At 44.7% G+C, this 19,143-nt stretch overlaps 1 protein-coding gene across 6 annotated transcripts in view; it reads left to right on the forward strand.

Moving 5' to 3' along the window:
* Positions 1 to 19,143, forward strand: part of PLEKHA4 (pleckstrin homology domain containing A4) — a 2,050,101-nt gene that overhangs the window by 1,047,849 nt on the left and 983,109 nt on the right. For all 6 annotated transcript variants that reach the window (XM_044059475.1, XM_044059472.1, XM_044059474.1 and 3 more), the window contains one exon: positions 14,132 to 14,247. In XM_044059475.1, the coding sequence (XP_043915410.1) occupies positions 14,132 to 14,247 (116 nt within the window). The remainder of the gene's footprint in view (positions 1 to 14,131; positions 14,248 to 19,143) is intronic.

Consider the following 19,143-nt stretch of genomic DNA (forward strand, 5'->3'; position numbering starts at 1 on the left):
TGTGTTTTGGCGGTCTCTGGTGTTCAGGTAAATTTCTGGTGAGTACCTCCATGTATGATTTTTTTATGTGTTGAGAGCATGGTTTGTGCAGGAGGTGTAGTATGTGGGTTGACAGCCTGTTCAGTGTCACTGTTCTGTGAAAGAGAGAGCAATAATTCCAAATTCATAGTGTATGTGCATCTCTCACAAACTGAGCTTGAGAAGTTTAGGAGTAGTGGGTTGTCAGTGTACATGAGGCAATTGCTACACTGCCTCAGGGTACCCTTGTCAATCAGATGACAGGAGAAATGGAGGGAAACTGACCATCCATAATACTAGGTGCAAATGTCCTTACTTTAATGGGGAAGGATGTGGTTTAATTGGGGGCTTAATGCTGGGTCTATACTGTTGGGGCTCTCAAGGGGTACAATACTATTAGGGATTAGGAGATTTCAGTTAAAGTAACATGCTGTAGAGAGCCTAGCTGAGGTGCTCTCCGAGCAGCTAAGCACAATTTAAGAGACTCCTCCGTTGGAGCACAGGCAGCTTCTAAGGGAAAATAAATCTACTTTAGCTTTTGTATCGATAACAGCCAATGATTACCTCCACTGCGTGGTGTTGCTTAAAGGTGCGCTACATGCAAATAGATGCCTCAGATTGCTCAGATGAAAATACTAGGGCAGTGGCTGGTTGCCAAACTCTGTGGAGTTGTGTTAAAACACACGCAAACCCGTGAAAATGTGGGGCTTATGTAGCAACTGTGAGAACCCTTTTTTAAAACAAGTTAAGTAATTTTCAAACAAAATGGAATTGCTCAATACTGAGCATCTACCGAGAGAATCATGGCTGGCCTTAGGCATAGGCGAACTAGGCGACCGCCTAGGGCGCCGTACAGGTGAGGCTGGTAAAGGGCACAATTTTTAGTTATTTATTTGTTTTAATTAATTTATTTTTCCACCACGTAAAGTCTGTGTTCATCTCGGCGTCCTGTCTCCAAGTTCGTCCTAACTGTACTTAGATGTTTGTACCCTCCCCCCAATTCCTTAGTCCCTCCAATAGGCACATAACAGAGCCTGATAGTGTTAGTACAACAGGTAGCATTCTTGCCTTTGGTGCAGAAGGCTGTGGGTTCTACTCCCACACCATGTTGATGGAGTGCTGATATTGCAGTGCCCTTTAAGGAGGGATGGGGATGCTGCACTCATGAGTGTCCTCCTTTGAATGATATCCCTAGTAACTATGAACCTTTTCTCTCTTCAAGAGGAATCTTAATGAGTGGATGGGAGATAGTAGGTTTACCCCGGGAATCACTTCTGTGTCACTGTTAGACAGAGGCACAGTATACTAACCTCGAAAAAGGGCATAGCAAAATTCATTTAAATGGGTGGTGAAAGCCAAACACACTCTGGCTAGGCTTATAAATGCCCTAGGGCAGATAGCCTAGTATGAACCTATGAACCTATGATTCCTGCTCTGCCCCCCCATCTACAGCAATACACATTCAGTCAGTGGCTGGGATAACTGACTATTATTATAGCATCCAATCAGTGATGCTTTTACTGTGCTGATGTTCCCGGCGACTCCTCCAGTGTGAGCTGCTGCCTGCTGGCATAAGATTCTGTTCACGCCCGCTTCTCATCCCATGCTTCATTAATGAAGTTGTGGCAGTCTGAATGTTTTTGTGTGCGCATTTTGTGAATCTGCAACTGGCGGCTTGAAGATTGTACTAAGAAGAAACGTCTCTTGCAAGTGGTGAACAAAGCACTCCAATGGAATTTAATTATTGGCTCTGCCGCACTTGAGTTTTTGTTAAGCCCCAAAGGTAAGGAGCCAGTCTATGTATCTCAACTGCCCAGATTTTCGCAGTAGACGTTTTGCCCATTTATTATTTGTCCCTTGCCCTTAACATAACAGTAAGCTACTGTACACAGGGAGAAGGGAGGAACAGTGATCTGTAAGGCTCCAACATGGTTATTTCTAGTGTCTGATGTTTTGGGTTTGTTATCATAACTGCAGGCTGTTGAACAGGTCAGTGCAGAAAATAGTATACTAGCATAATGCTCTTGCAAATTTCAATCTACCCGTTTTCAGCCAAGCAAGAGTCTGAAAGTCACATCCCCCAAACTTCTTAAGTGTACCTCATTAGAAGGATCCTTCCTTGTTATAGGTCGAAAAAGCCATATCCGTCATAGTACTGAATGTATGATAGAGCACTTGAGTGTAGAACTAGGGTTTGTTTTTCTGATATCCATGGTAAGCTGCACTGCTTCGTATTACTTCATCAAAAGAACACCACATTTTAACCATACTGTCAGCTTCCTCGTTGAAGTTGTTGGCTTGTGGAACTGTTCTACATTTTACAATTAATAGTACTAATATTTTAAGTGTCCCCTACTTGTGTTTGGATTATCTGATTTATCCCTGGATGTGTCCCAAATTTATGAATAGTTATGTTTGCCCACTTGTTATGATATCTATCGTTTTGGAGATAGCAGGTTGAGATATGTCCTCCCCTGCCGCTCTCATCTCTGAATCTCTCAGTGAAAGAAATCTGGACAAAGACATAAATAATGACGGGGCAAAGTGTCCGCATGAAAGTTTGGAAGCATATGAAGTCTGAAACTCAAATGGCATTATTTTGTGACTTCAATCCTTGGTAATTTGTCAGAAAAATGCAACTTTATGAGAAACAGACAAAAATTTGCAAATGTCTGGACAGTTGAGAGGTATACTCCCTATTAGTTCAGCTTCTTTGTGTGACAAAGACCAAGTGATATGTGCAATTTAAATGGGCTGTACGGGTCTTGACAGTCATTGGTTCATAGGAGCTTTTTTTTTTTTTTTTTTGCAAGTAACACTTATCCTAGTGCAGTAGCTGACCCTTGAAAGCTATGTTCTAGGGAAAGGGTAGGGTTGGGGTTGGGAAGCTGGAGGAGGAGTGATTGACTGTTTGGCCAGTGAAATGGCTGATTTTCTGTAATGCTACAGAGACAGCTTCTCATAATAATGGTCACTTTTTTATTTTTTCCCATTTTTGTCATGGCAGACTGCTTCTGGTTTGTGTTATTAAGTATGTAAAATTCCAAACTCTGTGCAGAGGCTGAGCTCTGCTTATTCCTCTTTTGACTGTGTTAGCCTTAGAAATGTCCAATTCCAATCACAAGGCATATGGTGGGGGGTGTTATCTGACATCTTTTGTGGGAAAGAGCACAACTCTCAACTCCAAATTTTCACAGAATGTGCAGATTTTTGGAATGTTCTCATAAAATTTACAGTTTCCTGGCAAATAATTGAGGGGTGAAGTCAATAAATAATGGCAGATATTTGAGTTTCAGACTGCATATCCTTCATAAAATACATAATAATGCAAAACCTGTTCTAGCAATTTTTTTAAGTTTATAGGAGCAATATTTAAAATCTGTCCCTAGTTTTGGACCTTTTACCCTCCCCACTTATTTTTGGCATTGTCGACATTTCTTTCACCAAGAGGTATGGGAGAGAGGGGTACTATGAAAAAACACTCTATCACCGTTTGTCTTTCTTGTTAGTGAAAGCATGTAATATTTTCATCAAACTTCATAGTCAGGCTTTTCAGTAGTTTTAATGTGAGAATTCTGGATGAGCTCATGACTGTACTGTACTTCAAAGGTTAAACTTTTGTTACCCTGGAAATGAGCTGACTGGGGGTGGCCCATTTCCCATTTGTCTGTGTAACTAGCATTCAACATTCTGGAAAACCTGAGTTATTTAAAACGTGAGCTGCAGTTGGGTTCAGTAAAACTCAGTCTACCAACAGTGTTTATAAACTGTGCATTTCCAACCTTGTTTGGTTCAGAGAGCCACTTACCTTACTTTGCAATGTATGAGATGGCCACATAGCCATGTTCAACATGTGTGGATGGCTTCATTGTCATGCCTGGCATGAACCTGCACAGTCAAAGCAGTTTATGGGGCATACAGTATGCCAGATAAACTGCTTAGGTGGGCTGGACTGTGGACCCCAGGCTGCTTGTTGCACACACGATACAAACCATACAAACATGAATGGGCTACTGTGCAGAATACCTTTTTGTACATGAATTCTGGACAGTACCAAAAATAATGGAAGCAGGAGGGTCCAAAATCATGGACATATCATGAGTATGATGTGGGTGGGGCCATGAGTGGGGCTTAAGGGGCACCAAAGCACTACTTCGCCTAGGGCGCCATTTCAGCTAAGGCCGGCCCTGGAGAGAATACTATGAGGACACAGGTGTTACCCTTTGTGCTGTTAGCTGACAGCTTTAAGAGTGGTTGTAGAAGTCTCTGGAAAAAATTTATTTTACGGCCTCTGCCCAGTGGTAAGAAAGGCTCTCTACATTGCCCACCTCATAAGTAAAGGCATTGGATCCAGAACAAAAGAGGTTATAACCTCCTATACCACTCTCTCATCAGGCCAATAATAGAATACAATTCTACCTTTGGTATGTACCCTACCAGGTACCTGCAGCAACTGGAAAGACCTCAAAGGTTTCTTACAAAGAAAATTCAGGGTCTTCAGCATATGTCATATGTTGACAGACTGAAAGCACTGTCACTATATTCTGTGTCTTACAGACTTTTTGGAGGTGACCTCTGCCTTGCATATAAAGGAATCTCAGATCCTGCACCAATGGAAATGCTGCATTTGTAAATCAAATGGTATAAGATGCACTCACTCTAGAGAACTCATCCTAGTATGTGACATCAACAGGACTTGCTGGAGAGACAGATATGTCTCACAGATGTTACCTCTCCTCTGGAACAAACTTTTAATTCAGGTGAAGTAGAGTCCCTTGCTGACCCTGTTTAAGTGTAATTTGGATGGGAAACCAGAAATTCACCCCAGGAGTTTCAACTGTGTCCATCTTGGACAGGGGCAGTAGTTGTTGACTTAATTCTGCTTAATACCTTGATATTCCTGGGAACAGGGGTTGTACTTGGCTAGACTTGTAAGGGTCCTAGGGCCATTAGCCTGGTAACCTCCAATGATCCTGTGATCCTATGAATCTTGAATTAAACCAAATGTAATTCTCACATTTACTCTTTTATGGTCACGCATTTGTGTTTCTCACATATGTATTTTCTTTCACATCAATGAAAACCATCCTTAAGCAGACAAACTCCATGCGGGCCCAGTAAAAGGTTAATAGAACAACAGGCCTAGAGTCACTATGCACTGTATGCACAGTAAAAATGTAGTTGTAATATTTGGCATTATTGACTGAGTGCAAAGATCTGTGATATATGAGGGAAGGGACAAAACATACAAAGAGACATCAGGGGCATTATGTGAATTCAGAGAAAAGTAGGAGATGATTGCGTGTGTGTGTGTGTGTGTGTGTGTGTGTGTGTGTGTGTGTGTGTGTGTGTGTGTGTGTGTGTGTGTGTGTGTGTGTGTGTGTGTGTGTGTGTGTGTGTGTGTGTGTGTGTGTGTGTGTGTGTGTGTCTGTGTGTGTCTGTGTCTGTGTGTGTGTGTGTGTCTGTGTGTTTGTGTCTCTATGTGTGTGTGTGTGTGTGTGTGTGTGTGTGTGTGTGTGTGTGAGCCACCAGTGTTTACTGCAAGAAAGTGCTGATTTACACTCACAGTAGTCAAGGTCTATTCAGAGACTTAAGAATTAACCAGTAATAAAGTCTTTGCTCCTTGAGGTTAACATGTCTCTGAATCATAAATTGACACATTGTGTAAACAACTCTTTTATACCGCAACTCTTACTGCCAGCACTGGGGTTCTTTCTGAATCCCTGGGTAGTCTAACAAGAGAAACTCCAGAAGCTGCTACAACTGCACCTTGGTAACAAGGATAACTGAGCATCAGTGCAGTCAAGACCAAGAACAAGAGGAAGCCCTAGATCTTCTGCCTACCTCAAACATTTTGAGAGGGGTACAAGGGGGAACCAAGCAAGAATGTGGTAGTAGGATGAAATGAAAGACAATGCAAATGTCCAGTGCAGTAAAGATGATAAGGATAGTTAGGGTGGCTGGTTTAAAAGCCAGGCTACGTGCCCATAGAGTGGTGCACAGCAACGGTTATTCCGCTCCACAAAGGTGGAGCCACAACAGACCCCGGGAACTATTGACATATAAGCCTGACTAGCTTGGTCTGCAAAGCTATGGAGTGCATCATCATGGAACTCATTAACAGAGACATTGGGAACCTCCAAACACTGGACCCTATCCAGTTCGGCTTTGTTAAGGGTAAATCATGCCTCCTAAACCTGGTGGACTTCTTTGAGACAGTTACTCAGGCTATAGACAAGGGAAAGGTGGTACACACAGTCTACCTAGACCTCACAAAGGCCTTCGACACCATTCCCCATTCTGGTATTATAGACAAACTCACCAGCCTGAATATAAACCCCTACGTCACAAGATGGGTTGCCAACTGGCTCACAGACAGAACCCACATGGTGAGAGTTGCGGGAGCTAGGTCCGACTCTAAATTTGTTATAAGTGGCATTCCCCAGGGCTCAGTCCTAGGACCCCTCCTGTTTGGCATATACTTCTCAGAGGTACAGGCAAGCACAGGGGGATTATGGCTGACCAAGTTCACAGACAACTGCAAACTAGGGGCTATAATTGACTCTCCGGCTGACACAGACATTCTCCAAAAGGGTCTCACTGAGACGGATACCTGGTGTCAAAATCATGGCCTCAAGCTAAATGCCAAAAAGTGCATAGTCATCCCCTTTGGAATAAACAAAGTACCCACAAACTACCACATAGGTGGTAGTCCCCTAAATACGGAAGATGTAATAAGGGATCTGGGGACCCAAGTAGATAGTAATCTCACCTTTGATAATCACATTGCCAAAGTGGTTAGAAAATCCTTCTATGTGGCCTACCCAATCACAAAAGGGTTTGCATCCAGATCAAAAGAGGTCATTGTGCCCCTCTACTCATCACTCATCAGACCCATCATAGAGTACAACGCCCCATTTGGGATGTACCTTACAAAACATCTGCAACAGTTGGAAATACCACAGAAGTACCTCACCAAGAGGATCACTGGCCTCAAACAGATGCCCTATGCAGCTTGACTGAAGAAATTACAGCTGTACTCGGTTGCATACCGCCTACTCAGAGGTGATCTCTGCCTGACATACAAGGCCATGTCCAACCCAGAATTGATGGACATGCTCCACCTAAAGAAAACCTTATCATGAGCCACACGCTCTAGGGATCTAAACCTCACCACAATAATAAATAGGACATGCTGGAGGGATAGATTCCTGTCCCAGAGACTTCCCATGCTTTGGAACAAGATCTCAATCTATATTAGGCAGAGCTCCTCGCTAACCCTCTTCAACAGAAACCTTGACGAGTGGATGGTAAACAGAAAGTTTACCCTGGGGATCACTTCAGTGGCTCTGCTGGACAGAGGCACAGGGAACAAATCTAAGGGGGCGACGAAAGCCAACACATTCTGGCTAGGCTTATAAATGTCTTTGGACAGATAGCCTAGTACCTACCTATGAACCTAAAGCTGAAAGTATTGAGGATACAAAAGGAAGTACCCAAGAATGGAAGCAAATCATGATGTTCAGTGATGGGAGAAAGAAAGTAATCGTGACAGGTTAAGGAAAGGACCGGTGGCAATCAGGATGAAGCCAGAAAACAGAGACAAGAAGTAGAACAGGTGTCAGGGAAAGACTGAAGGGAGATGATGTAGGAATGAAAACATATGTACCTACTACAGATTTTAAGGGATTTTTTGAGAATGCGGAAGGAGATGGAAGGATTTCTGGAAGGGGAAGTGATGGCAGAATAAGATAATGTTGCATGAAAAGTAATTATAATCGAAGGCAGGAGGGTGAAATGAAAGAGGAAATACAAAATGGGATTGCATAGATCTACAGAGGAAAAAGACCAAGAAGAGAAGAGCATTACCTTTTCCACAGGTGGAGGACAACAGGGAGGTCATTTGGATTACATTTTGTCAGGGAACAACTTGCGGAAATGGGTTAAGGATGCTGATATTTGCAGGAAAGAGTGTCAGAGTAAAACTAAGCATGTTCAGGATCTGGACAAGGAATGAGAGCAAGCAAAGAACAAAGAAGCAGAATGAGGAAAAGGACATTTATAACGAGCATCAGCACTCACAGAAACCTCAAAGGTAAAGGAATAAAATGGGGACAGCGATGGTAGAGCTGGATGACATCAGCATGAAGCAGCGAAGTAATGGCATCAACAGGCATGGTGTGAAAGAACAAGAAAGGGAGATAGGAAAACAGAGACAAGGGTCTAAGAAACATCAGCAGATGATTAGATACCATAACCTTATGAAGAAATGTAGAAGGTGGGATGAACATTAATTAAAATACCAACTGAAGATTATAGGTTCATAGGTAGCTACTAGGCTATCTACCTAGCCAGAGTGTGTCGGCATTCACCGCCCCATTGATTGATTAACTGATCCTCTGTCAAGCAGAGCCAATGAAGTGATCCCAGGGGTGTATTTTCTGTTACCCATCCACTCATCAAGGTTTCTCTTGAAGAGTGTTAGTGAGGGGCTCTGCCTAATGTAGTTTGCAGTTTTGTTCCAAAGCATGGGGAGTCTCTGTGACACGAATCTATCCCTCCAGCATGTTCTATTTATTGTTGTGGTGAGGTTTAGCTCACTAAAGTGCGTGGCTCGCAGTGACTTGGATTTCCTTAGGTGGAGCATGCCCATCAATTCTGAGTTGGACATGGCTTTGTAAGTCAGGCAGAGATCACCTCTGAGTAAGCGATATGCCACTGAGTACAGACGGAGTTTTTTCAGTCGGGCTGCATAGGACATATGTTTGATGCCAGTAATCCTCTTGGTGAGGTACTTTTGTGGTCTCTCCAGCTGTTGGAAGTGTCTTGTGAGGTGCATCCCAAATGGGGCATTGTACTCTATGATGGGTCTGATGAGTGACGAGTAGAGGGGCACTATAACCTCTTTATTTCTAGATGCAAACTCTTTAGTAATTAGATGGGCCACATAGTAGGATTTCCTACTTTGGCAATATGATTGTCAAAGGAGAGATTACTATCTACCTGGGTCCCCAGATCTCTTATTACCTCTTCTGTATTAAGGAAGCTGCCACCTATGTGGTAATTTGTGGGTGTTTTGTTTTTCCCAAACGGGATGACTATGCATTTTGTGGCATTTAGCTTGAGGCCATGACTTTGACACCAGGTGTCCGTCTCAGTAAGGCCCTTTTGGAGGATGTCCGTGTCAGCTGGAGAGTCAATTATGGCTCCCAGTTTGCAATCATCAGCGAACTTGGTTAGCCATAGCCCTCCTGTGTTTGCCTGTACTTCTGAGAAGTATATGCTGAACAGTAGGGGTCTCTGGACCGAGCCGTCCAGGACACCACTTCTGACTGGTTTAGAATCGGACCTGAAGTCCGCTATTCTTACCGTGTGAATTCTGTCTGTAAGCCAGTTGGCAACCCATCTTGTGACATAAGGGTATATGTTCAGGCTGGTGAGTTTTTCTGTAATACCCGAGTGGGGAATGGTGTTGAAAGCCTTGGCGAGGTCAAGGTAGGCTGTGTGAACAACCTTCCCCTCGAGTAGGGCCTTGGTGACTAACTCGAAGAAGTCAACCAGGTTTAGTAGGCATAATCTGTCCTTACCAAAGCCGAACTGGGTGTGGTCAAGTGTTTGGAGGTTCCCAATGTCTTTGTTAATGAGTTCCATGATGATGCGGTCCATAGCCTTGCAGACCAGGCTAGTCAGGCTTATGGGGCGATAGTTACCAGGGTCAGTTGTGGCCCCTCCTTTGTGGAGTGGAATAACTGTTGCTGTGCACCATTCTATGGTCATGTAGCCCATGGAGAGGCTGAGGTTGAACAGTGTGTTTAGGTGGGGGGTTAGTTCGTTCTGTAGTTCATGCAAGACGCAGCCTGGGACACCATCTGGCCCCATTGATGCTGTGTTTTTGGCTTTTGAAAGGGCTGTTTTTACCTGTGCGTCTGTGATTTCTGGGACACTACACTTTTCTGGTATTGTTGTGGGCCCTTTTGGAGGTGAGGAGGGGTGAAGTTTGCACTGAATCTATCTGCCAGGATGTTGGCAATGTCAGTAGGTTCAGTATATTTTGTGCTATTTTGCACTAGTTCAGTGCATATCTGTGAGTTGCCACTTAGATTCTTAACATAGCTAAAGAAGGCTTTGTGGTTATCTTTTGAATTTTTGTCTATTTTTCTTTCGAAGTTAGCCTTTGCTGATTTTATGAGGGACCTTAGTTTCTTACTGATACTGATCAGGGATGTCTTTCCTTCTTGGGGATTTGCTTTTTTTCTGAACTAGTTTCCTCCTTCTATTGTATAGCCTGTTTATGGCAGGGGTCCACCAGACTGGTTTCCTTCTCTTAGAGGAGTGAGTCTTGACTTTGCAAGGGATGGCACGATCCATGCATCCTTGTAGGTGCTCATAGAGTGCATTTGTAAAGGTTTCTGCATCTTGGACAGCGTTATTCTTTAGCGTGGGGGGCTGTGAAACTTACTGCCTCTGTCTTAAGTAAGGTGAAGTTTGCTTTAGAAAAGTTTTTTACTGTGGTTTCCTTAGTTGGGGGTGGTGGTGGGGTGTGGACATCCAGAGTGATTCATTTATGGTCTGATCTAACCAGTGACAGGTTGACCTCCAGTGTGGAACACCTGTCACCCATGTTGGTGATGACCAGGTCCAATATGTTTTCACCTCTGGTAGGGGAATTTACCAGCTGATCCAGGGTGTTTGAGTTGATGAACTCCAGGAAGCGCTGGGCCTGGGAGTTTGTACTCGAGTAGTTTTCCCAGTTAATGGTAGAGTAATTGAAATCACCCAATATTAGGGTGTTCGGTAGGACCTTCATGTTTTCCAGTGTCTCCAGAAAGGTGGAGTGGTGGTCCTGGGTCATGGAGGGTGATCTGTAGCAGGCCACAATTTGCATTGCAGATTTGCCCGATGTTAGTTGCGCATGTATGATCTCAGAGGTATCATGCTGCACCACTAACCTGGAGGTGTAGGTATCCTTGATGAATATGGATACACCCCCTCCTTTTGTGTTTCAGTCTATGTTTTGTGTCCGAAACATGTGGTATGAGTTGTAGCCCAGTAGTGCTGGGGTGCTCTCTGGAGCCTTGAACCAGGTTTCAGTTACTGCACAGATTTCGATGTTCTCCATACTGAGGAGTGCTTCGAGCACATGCATTTTGAGATTTAAATTCCTAGCATTGAGTAGTATAACCCTCAGTTTTTTGTTAATTGTGCTGTTTACAGAGGTGGGTTTGACTTTTGAGCCTTGCCTAAAAAAGGCACTATGGGGGCAGCAAGAGCCTTGGCCAGTATTCGAAAGCCTAGGGGTGACAGGTGCAAGCCATCTCTTGTGAAGCAACGTGGCTTGTCGAGCATGTTGTCCCAAGCTGACAGACACTGGAACCCCTTTGAATGACACCAGAAGCTTAGCCAGTTGTTGAAATTGATCATTTTTTTTTTATACTGAGGTATCATTCTTGGTGAGGGCAGGATGCTACTCAGGGTCAGGGTCATACCCACCTGGGCTACATGATCAGAGAGCTCTTCCATGTCTCTTTTCATGTAGTCCAGGGAGATATATCTCAGGTCATTCACACCAACATGAACAATGACAGAGTCAAATTTGTACTTGTTCTGGAGTCACCTGAGTGCTTGTGTTATGTGGTGGATTCTGGCTCCCAAAACAAGACGGACATAGAAGGAAATGATAAGAAAGAAAGTAAAGAAAAAAAGATGTCCGGTTCAGTGGTTGTCATTTGTCCCTCCAATAATGGTGCAAAGCATCCAAAGTGACATTCTGCTCCTTGCTGAAGTCCATGTGAGTTGTTTTGTCACCCTCACTGAGTACCTTTTGGTGCTCTTTCCTGTGGCTTGTTTAATACAGTTGAGGATCCCCTGTGCTAGCAGAAAGCTGGTGAAACTCTGATGCTGAGGTCTGCATTACAGTTGCTAACATTGCCTGCCCTCTGAAGCTGAGGTCTGCATTACTGTCTCTAACATCGTCTGAACCAGCCAGGCATAATGAGAAGCTGTTATTGTTTCTTTGGGTCATCCTGGTGAAACTTGCACAAATCTACGAGTCAGTCACAAAGTGACTCTCTCCTAAGCAGAAAAGATACTTAAAATGACACATCTTTATATGGGACCACACACACAGAATTTGAAAGGATTCGTAGGACTACACGAGGTATATGGGACCACACACACAGTATTTAAAATGATTCGTAGGTCTACATGAGGCATATGGGACCACACACACAGAATTTGAAAGGATTCATAGGTCTACACGAGGTATATGGGACCACACACACAGTATTTGAAAGGATTCGTAGCTCTACACGAGGTATATCGGACCACACACACAGAATTTGAAATGATTCGTAGGTCTACACGAGGTATATGGGACCACACACACAGAATTTGAAAGGATTCGTAGGTCTACACGAGGTATATGGGACCACACACACAGAATTTGAAAGGATTCATAGGTCTACACGAGGTATATGGGACCACACACACAGAATTTGAAAGGATTCATAGGTCTACACAAGGTATATGGGACCACACACACAGTATTTGAAAGGATTCGTAGGTCTACACCAGGCAGGCCAAAGGAAAAGGAACACGTTTCCTTCAGAATCATTTGCCATTAAAATAAATTTGCACTTTAGCAGTATGACGAAATCTCACCAGTACAATACTGAATTCTGTAGTTAGCAAATCTTGTTCCAAGAACCGGACTGAGTAACCCTATGCATATGTCTGCAGCAGAAGAGAGCTAAAATGGCATAGGCAGATGGCTCCTTTTATCTGGAATGAATGTACGTATCTGGGCATCACAGAGGAGCCAGCCCATGCTGGTACATGTATAAAGACATGGAAGGCTACCTGTGGCCAGCTGCTATATGCAGGGAACATAGATGTAATGTTGATCTTGTTTAAACATCTGCTCTATGTTACTCTGCTTCAAGGGGGGCACTGCAAAGAGCAGTGTAACATAACATATTAATAATCGACTCATACCTCAGAATTTAACTTCAGAAACATTTTGGGGGTTTATTTCTACCTCAGAGGTTACATCCATTTAAATTATTACCTAGTATATGATACCATGAAGGGAGTTTCAGAAGCAAAACTGAAAAACAGAATAATATCTCTGTTAGGTGGGATTTAAAATAAAAAAACACTGGCTTCCCATCCAGGATTAATTTTTCTTTTTATGCCCAGTGAGTACTTGTATAAGCCCAGGCTCTTCTGTAACCCTGATTTGGATTAAGTGGCTGATCAGAGAATGAATGAATAAACGAATGAATGTTTATTGGGGTTATTTGTTTATTATTTGGCAGTCAGACAAGATCTGTTTAGAGAAGTAGCTATTTGTTTTCTGAAGTTACGGTAGAGAGCTGTGGAAGTTATGGGGTCTCTTTGGATCTGGTATTAAAAAAATAGAAATGATAAAAATCAAGCAAAAATCTGGACGTGGAAAGGCAGTCACAGCTCATGTAATTACATCTTCTTTCTGTAGGCCAAAGTGCCTTGTTAAATTTCAGTGTAGTCATTGGTATATTACGGTAATCCTTTCAGCCACCATTTTGTATATAAGCTTTGCCTTACAAAAGTGGGAACTAGACAAATTGAAGAATGTACTTCAAAGTTTTGTTGATTATTTTTTTCTTTTTAGAATTATTTCCAGTTAGTTGTTGATGTACCAGTGTCAGGATGCAGAAGTAACTGCTGAAGTTGTGCCTGGTAAATCTACAGTGATCAAGGACAACTGAAAGACATAATTTTATTGTTCAAACCAATGCATTTCACTAAGTCACGACATTTTCTCAGTGTTATAATTATTTGTTATACCAACCAGAGCTGTAGTATAACACAATTATCATGACTGTCAAGTGCAATAGTGACATTTCCTAGGCCTGCAAACTCAGTGACAGTCCTTCTGAAGTCTTAATTTGTTTTCTGATGGTGTCATTTCAGTGTGCATTCTACTTACATGTCATTAAAGAAGCAGAAATGCAGTTACTGTTTATCAGACTTAGCGGTGCTAGTATTCCACAAATCAGGGTTTGTAAATAGGCTCCTCACTGATGTTCTGCTGTTTGTAATTATCTGACCTTTCTTCCCATTTTGGCTGCAGGCAGAACACTTGGGTATGAGAACATATTACTTCAGTGCTGACACTCAGGAAGACATGACCGGCTGGGTGCGTGCTATGAATCAGTCTGCACTAGTCGAATTGGCTAGTAACAGCAAGTGAGTTTTTATCTGTGAAATATTTTTTATGATTATTTTGTTCAAAATTTAAATCTATTTCATAGCTGTACATTTGTCAAGATAGGCAAGAAGCATAATTGGTTGATTATAGGCTTACTTAACCAAATGTAGTCTCTGTTTTTAACACAGTGCTGTGCAATACATGATCATTTTTGGAGGAAACGATATGACTTGGAATTAAGCTGGATGTGGATGTCAGTTTCTGACCACATAATGTTAAGTTGTCCATCTCACCTTCATTCTTGCTGGATGGGTTCGGAGCCAATCCTCGGCTCCGACTCGGCCAATACTAAAGCTCGAGAGCTAATTCCACCGGCTCGAGGCTCCCCTATATCCCACAATGCTAGGCGGTAACTACTCAGATCTCATTTGCCGCTTAGCTGACGAGGTGCTTTTCTACCGGCTCTGGCAGGTTAGTCAAAGATTTAATTCTAAAATCTTCTATATTAGACCCCTAGTACTCTTTTTTCACTAAAACCTTTAGTTTTAAATACCCCCTTTCCTGGTTCGACAACTTTGTTGCCCTTAATTCCTTCTTTTATTTACCACTTTAGTTTTAGGCCTTAGGCCCCTTCTAGTCCCCTTGTGTGACTGGTATTTTATTTTAATTAAGGCCTGTGTGTGTGTGTGTGTGTTTTTCTTGGACATTTTATTATGTCTAAGGAATCGAAGGTCTCAGGCTTCAAGAAGTGTGACTCGTGCTGTCAGAAAATGTCTCTGACAGACGGTCACACTTCTTTTATTGCCTGGGACCTTTGCACCTGCAGGACTCTTGTGCTGTTTGCCATGGTTTTAGCCCTAGAGTCCTGCAGGAACACAAGAATAAATTAATCTTGCGTGGCTTATTAAAGCCTGAAGGCCCCCCGACTCAGTCTGTGTCGGGGAAGCCTTCTAAAACTTCCAAACAGTCGGCTCCGGTTTCTGAGTCAACTTCTGGAAAGGTAAAGTCTGCTTCGACATCGGCTCCAAGCCTCATACTGTTACCTCGGCTCCGGCTGGAGCCGAGGTTGATAAAACTCCATTGACTCCGATACTCTTATCGGAGCAACATTCTAGGAAGAGATCTAGATCCCCCTCTATCGGCTCCGTGCACTCGGCGCCAGGATCCCCTCTTCTTTCTGAACAGAGCCATAAAACACATTCCTCACGGTCTTCCAGGCTATCTGACCACGATTTGCAAAGGGTAGTGAGTAGACTTCTCAAGTCCGAGGCACTGGCCCAAATGCTGCATAACCCGACTCAGCAGTCAGTGGCTATTTCCAGTCCCCAATATATTCCTCCTCCGACTCCTTTGAGTTCGGAGCCAGGGCTTGTCGGAGCCATGACTGTCGGTGCGTCGGATCCGATACCTTCCCTTTCGGCTCTGTCGTCTGCTCCGATCTCCTCCTTGGAGGGATCTCGGTGCCATACTTCCCTTGTTGGCTCCGAGGGGGTGAGTGGCATCGGACCCTTGTCCGACCCCGCTCTCCCTCTCGGGGCTTCGGCGCTGGTGAGTTCGGCTCCGACATCGGCTTTGGAGCCGTTCCTGTCGGTGCCGGGGGGGGGCGTCCTTCTCTCTTCGGAGCAGGGACCTCCGGCCTTGCCTGACAGGGGTGCCTTCGAGGTCATGCGGAGTGTGCTAGAACCAGGGTCTGCCCCACAGTCGGCTCCGTCAGCCCCTCCTTCTACAGTGCCTGCGGTGATTTCTACCCACCCCCTTGCATTAGACCGCAGAGAGCCAACTCCTCAAGTTTCCCCATTGGGAATTTCCTCCTCTTCCGAGGCCTCTCCTGACCTGGTAGGAGATCCCCCTAGGAAGAGGCAGTGCAAGAGGAAGCACATTGACTCCCCCGAGTCTATCACCTCTGACACTGACTTAGAGGAATCTGAACGTTCCCCTCGATCCCCCTCTGAGGATGTCTCCTTTGCTGACATCCTTGAGATCCTGAAACAGAGGGGGAACTGGCCAGCCCTTAACCCTTCGGATGATGAGTCAGTGTATCTTGAGGCGTTTGGCTTTCGCCCTTCTACCTCCTGGGTGTCCCCTCCCTTTGACCCCCTTATGGAAGTGGTGGCAAGGAAGGCCTGGACTGCTCCTGATTCAGTGGAACCCACCCCGAGGAGGCCATCTAAATTTATTACTGCCCCTAGAGATAAAGATTTTTTATCCAAAGGTGTCCCTGTTGATGCCATGGTGGTGGCTGCGGCCACTAAGAAGGAGTTAGCCGATCCTTCGGTTCCTGTCCATCCTCCTAATAAGGAATCTAGGACCATGGACAGGTACGGCAAGCGGATGTTCTCATCAGCGACCTTTTCAATGCGGTCGCTGAACTACTTATGCCACTTCACTCGTCTCCAGAGAGATTTACTCAAGGATATGGGTGAAGTGATAAAGGATCCTACAGCTGAGGGGTTCCAAGACAGAATGAACTCCCAGTTGGCAACCCTGAATTCCATCGTTAACTCCTCCATGCGGCTTGTTTCATATGCTGCGGATGGGGCGAGTAGAGCCGCAGGCACAGGTGTTGTCTTACGACATCACGCCTGGATGCGGCTGTGCAACTTTGCGGACACTTTCAAGGCGTCCTTCACCAATTCTTCCTTTGATGGATCATCCTTGTTTGGTCCACAGGTGAAGGATACATTGACCAGGTGTGAGGTAGAAGGTAAGACTCTCTCTGCCGTAGGAGTCCGTTTTTCTAGCCCTTCTAGACCCTATCCCAAAGGTCAGAGGGGAGGAAAGATGTGGTTCCGTAAACAATCCCAGGGAGTCTCATCTGACGCACAAGGTCGATTCCCCTCTAGAGGCAGAGGGGGGAATAATAATAGACGCCACCCTAGAGGCAGAGGAGGTCCGCAAAACCAGGGTAGCAGAGAAATTTTCTCTGATAAACCACTTCAGCATCCCTGAGGGGCTGCCCGGCTGTCCACCTTCGGAGGCAGTCGGGGGAAGGTTATCCCTGTACCCAAAAGCCTGGCTTTCCCTTACTCAAGACAAATGGGTACAGTCGATCATATCCGAGGGTTACAAAATTCCCTTTATTCACATCCCATCCCAACCCAAAAGATCCCTTCCAGACGTTCCACCCAGTCTAAGGGAACAAGCAGCATTAGAAATTTCAAAGCTGCTATCAAAAAGAGCTATCCAATCAGTCCCAGCAGACCAGCAAGGATCTGGAATCTACTCCAAATTCTTTTTGGTACCAAAAAAAACAGGGGACTGGAGACCCATACTGGATCTCAGCTACTTAAACAAGTATGTCAGGAAAACAAAATTCCGGATGGTCACGCTACAGTCCATTCTACCCTTCTTGGGTCAGGACAATTGGATGTGCTCGACAGATCTTCAGGACGCGGACTACCACATCAAGATGAACAGACGCTCTAGGAGATATCTCTGCTTCAGGCTGGGAGCCAGTCACTACCAGTTCAGGGCCCTGCCCTTTGGTCTCACTACAGCCCCCCGTGTGTTTACCAAATGCATGGCAGTGGTCGCGGCTCACTTGAGACGTCAAGGATTCCAGGTGTTTCCATATTTAGACGACTGGCTCCTTACCGCCACCACCAGACATCAGCTTCTTCTATTCAGGGACTTCACCATCCAATCTTGCCAAGCTTTAGGCATTTCAATAAATTTCGAAAAATCTGCCTTGTCGCCTTGTCAATCTATTACCTTTATAGGCGCCACCTTAGACACACTCAATCTTTCAGCCAGACTCACAGAGCAGAGAGTGTCAGACATTCGAAAACAAGTTTCCCTTCTCTTACAATGCAACAAAATCAAAGCCAGACTAGTTTTGAAGGTGTTAGGACTCATGGCAGCAGCTATTCCCCTTCTCCCCTTAGCTCGCTTCCACATGAGGATCCTCCAATGGATGCTGTTTACTCAATGGTCCTTTCAACAGCTCCTGATGTCCCATACCATATTGATAACTCAATCATGCAAGAATCAACTGTCTTGGTGGATCTCATCACCTCAAGTTCTCCGAGGAAGACCCTTCACTCCCCCCCCCCAGGTGCCACGTTGACAACAGACGCCTCCCTGATCGGGTGGGGGGGGGGCATTATCAGGGCAGGACAGTCCAAGGCACGTGGCAACCTTTCGAGTGCCACTTGCACATAAACATCTTAGAGATGAGAGCAGTGCTTTTAGCGTTGCAAGCCCTTCACGAATCTCTTCCCACTGGGACTATTGCAATTCAGACGGACAACATGTCCGTAGTGTGGTACATCAACAAACAAGGCGGAACCAGATCATACCCTTTATGTCGAGAGGCACTCAGACTTTGGCAATGGGCGATCTCTTCTCAGCGTTTTCTGATAGCAACGCACATTCCCGGGAAATCCAACGTTATTGCAGACAAGTTGAGCAGGGCAATTCTCATGCCCCACGAGTGGTCTCTAAAGAAATCAATTCTAGAAGAAGTATTCCTAAGATGGGGCCAGCCTTGCTGCGATCTTTTTGCTACTCCCCAAAACAGCAAGTGTCATGATTTCTTCACTCTCTTCCCATTACCAGGCCATCCCACCAGAGATGCTCTAGTCCACGATTGGCCCCGGGGACTTCTATATGCCTTTCCCCCCTTTCCACTGATATCTCAACTAATTCAGAAAGCCATCGCCTTGAGAGTGACAATGATCCTCATTGCCCCTTACTGGCCTCGACAGATATGGTTTCCGTTTCTTCATCGTCACCTTTTGGAGCAGCCTTGGCATCTGGACCCAGTACCAGATCTGTTAACCCACCAATCGGGTCAGCTGCACCAATCTCTGCTTTCTCTAAACCTCACAGTGTGGTTTCTCCGATTCCAACCTTAGCCAGGCTTCCCTCAATATCTCGCTTGGTCCGAGATATCTTGATAGCCTCTCATAAATCTTCTACCCGGAAGATTTATA

The sequence above is a fragment of the Protopterus annectens genome, chromosome 17.part0, assembly GCF_019279795.1.
Source record: "Protopterus annectens isolate FY-2018-M chromosome 17.part0, PAN1.0, whole genome shotgun sequence".
Taxonomy (NCBI): domain Eukaryota; kingdom Metazoa; phylum Chordata; order Ceratodontiformes; family Protopteridae; genus Protopterus; species Protopterus annectens.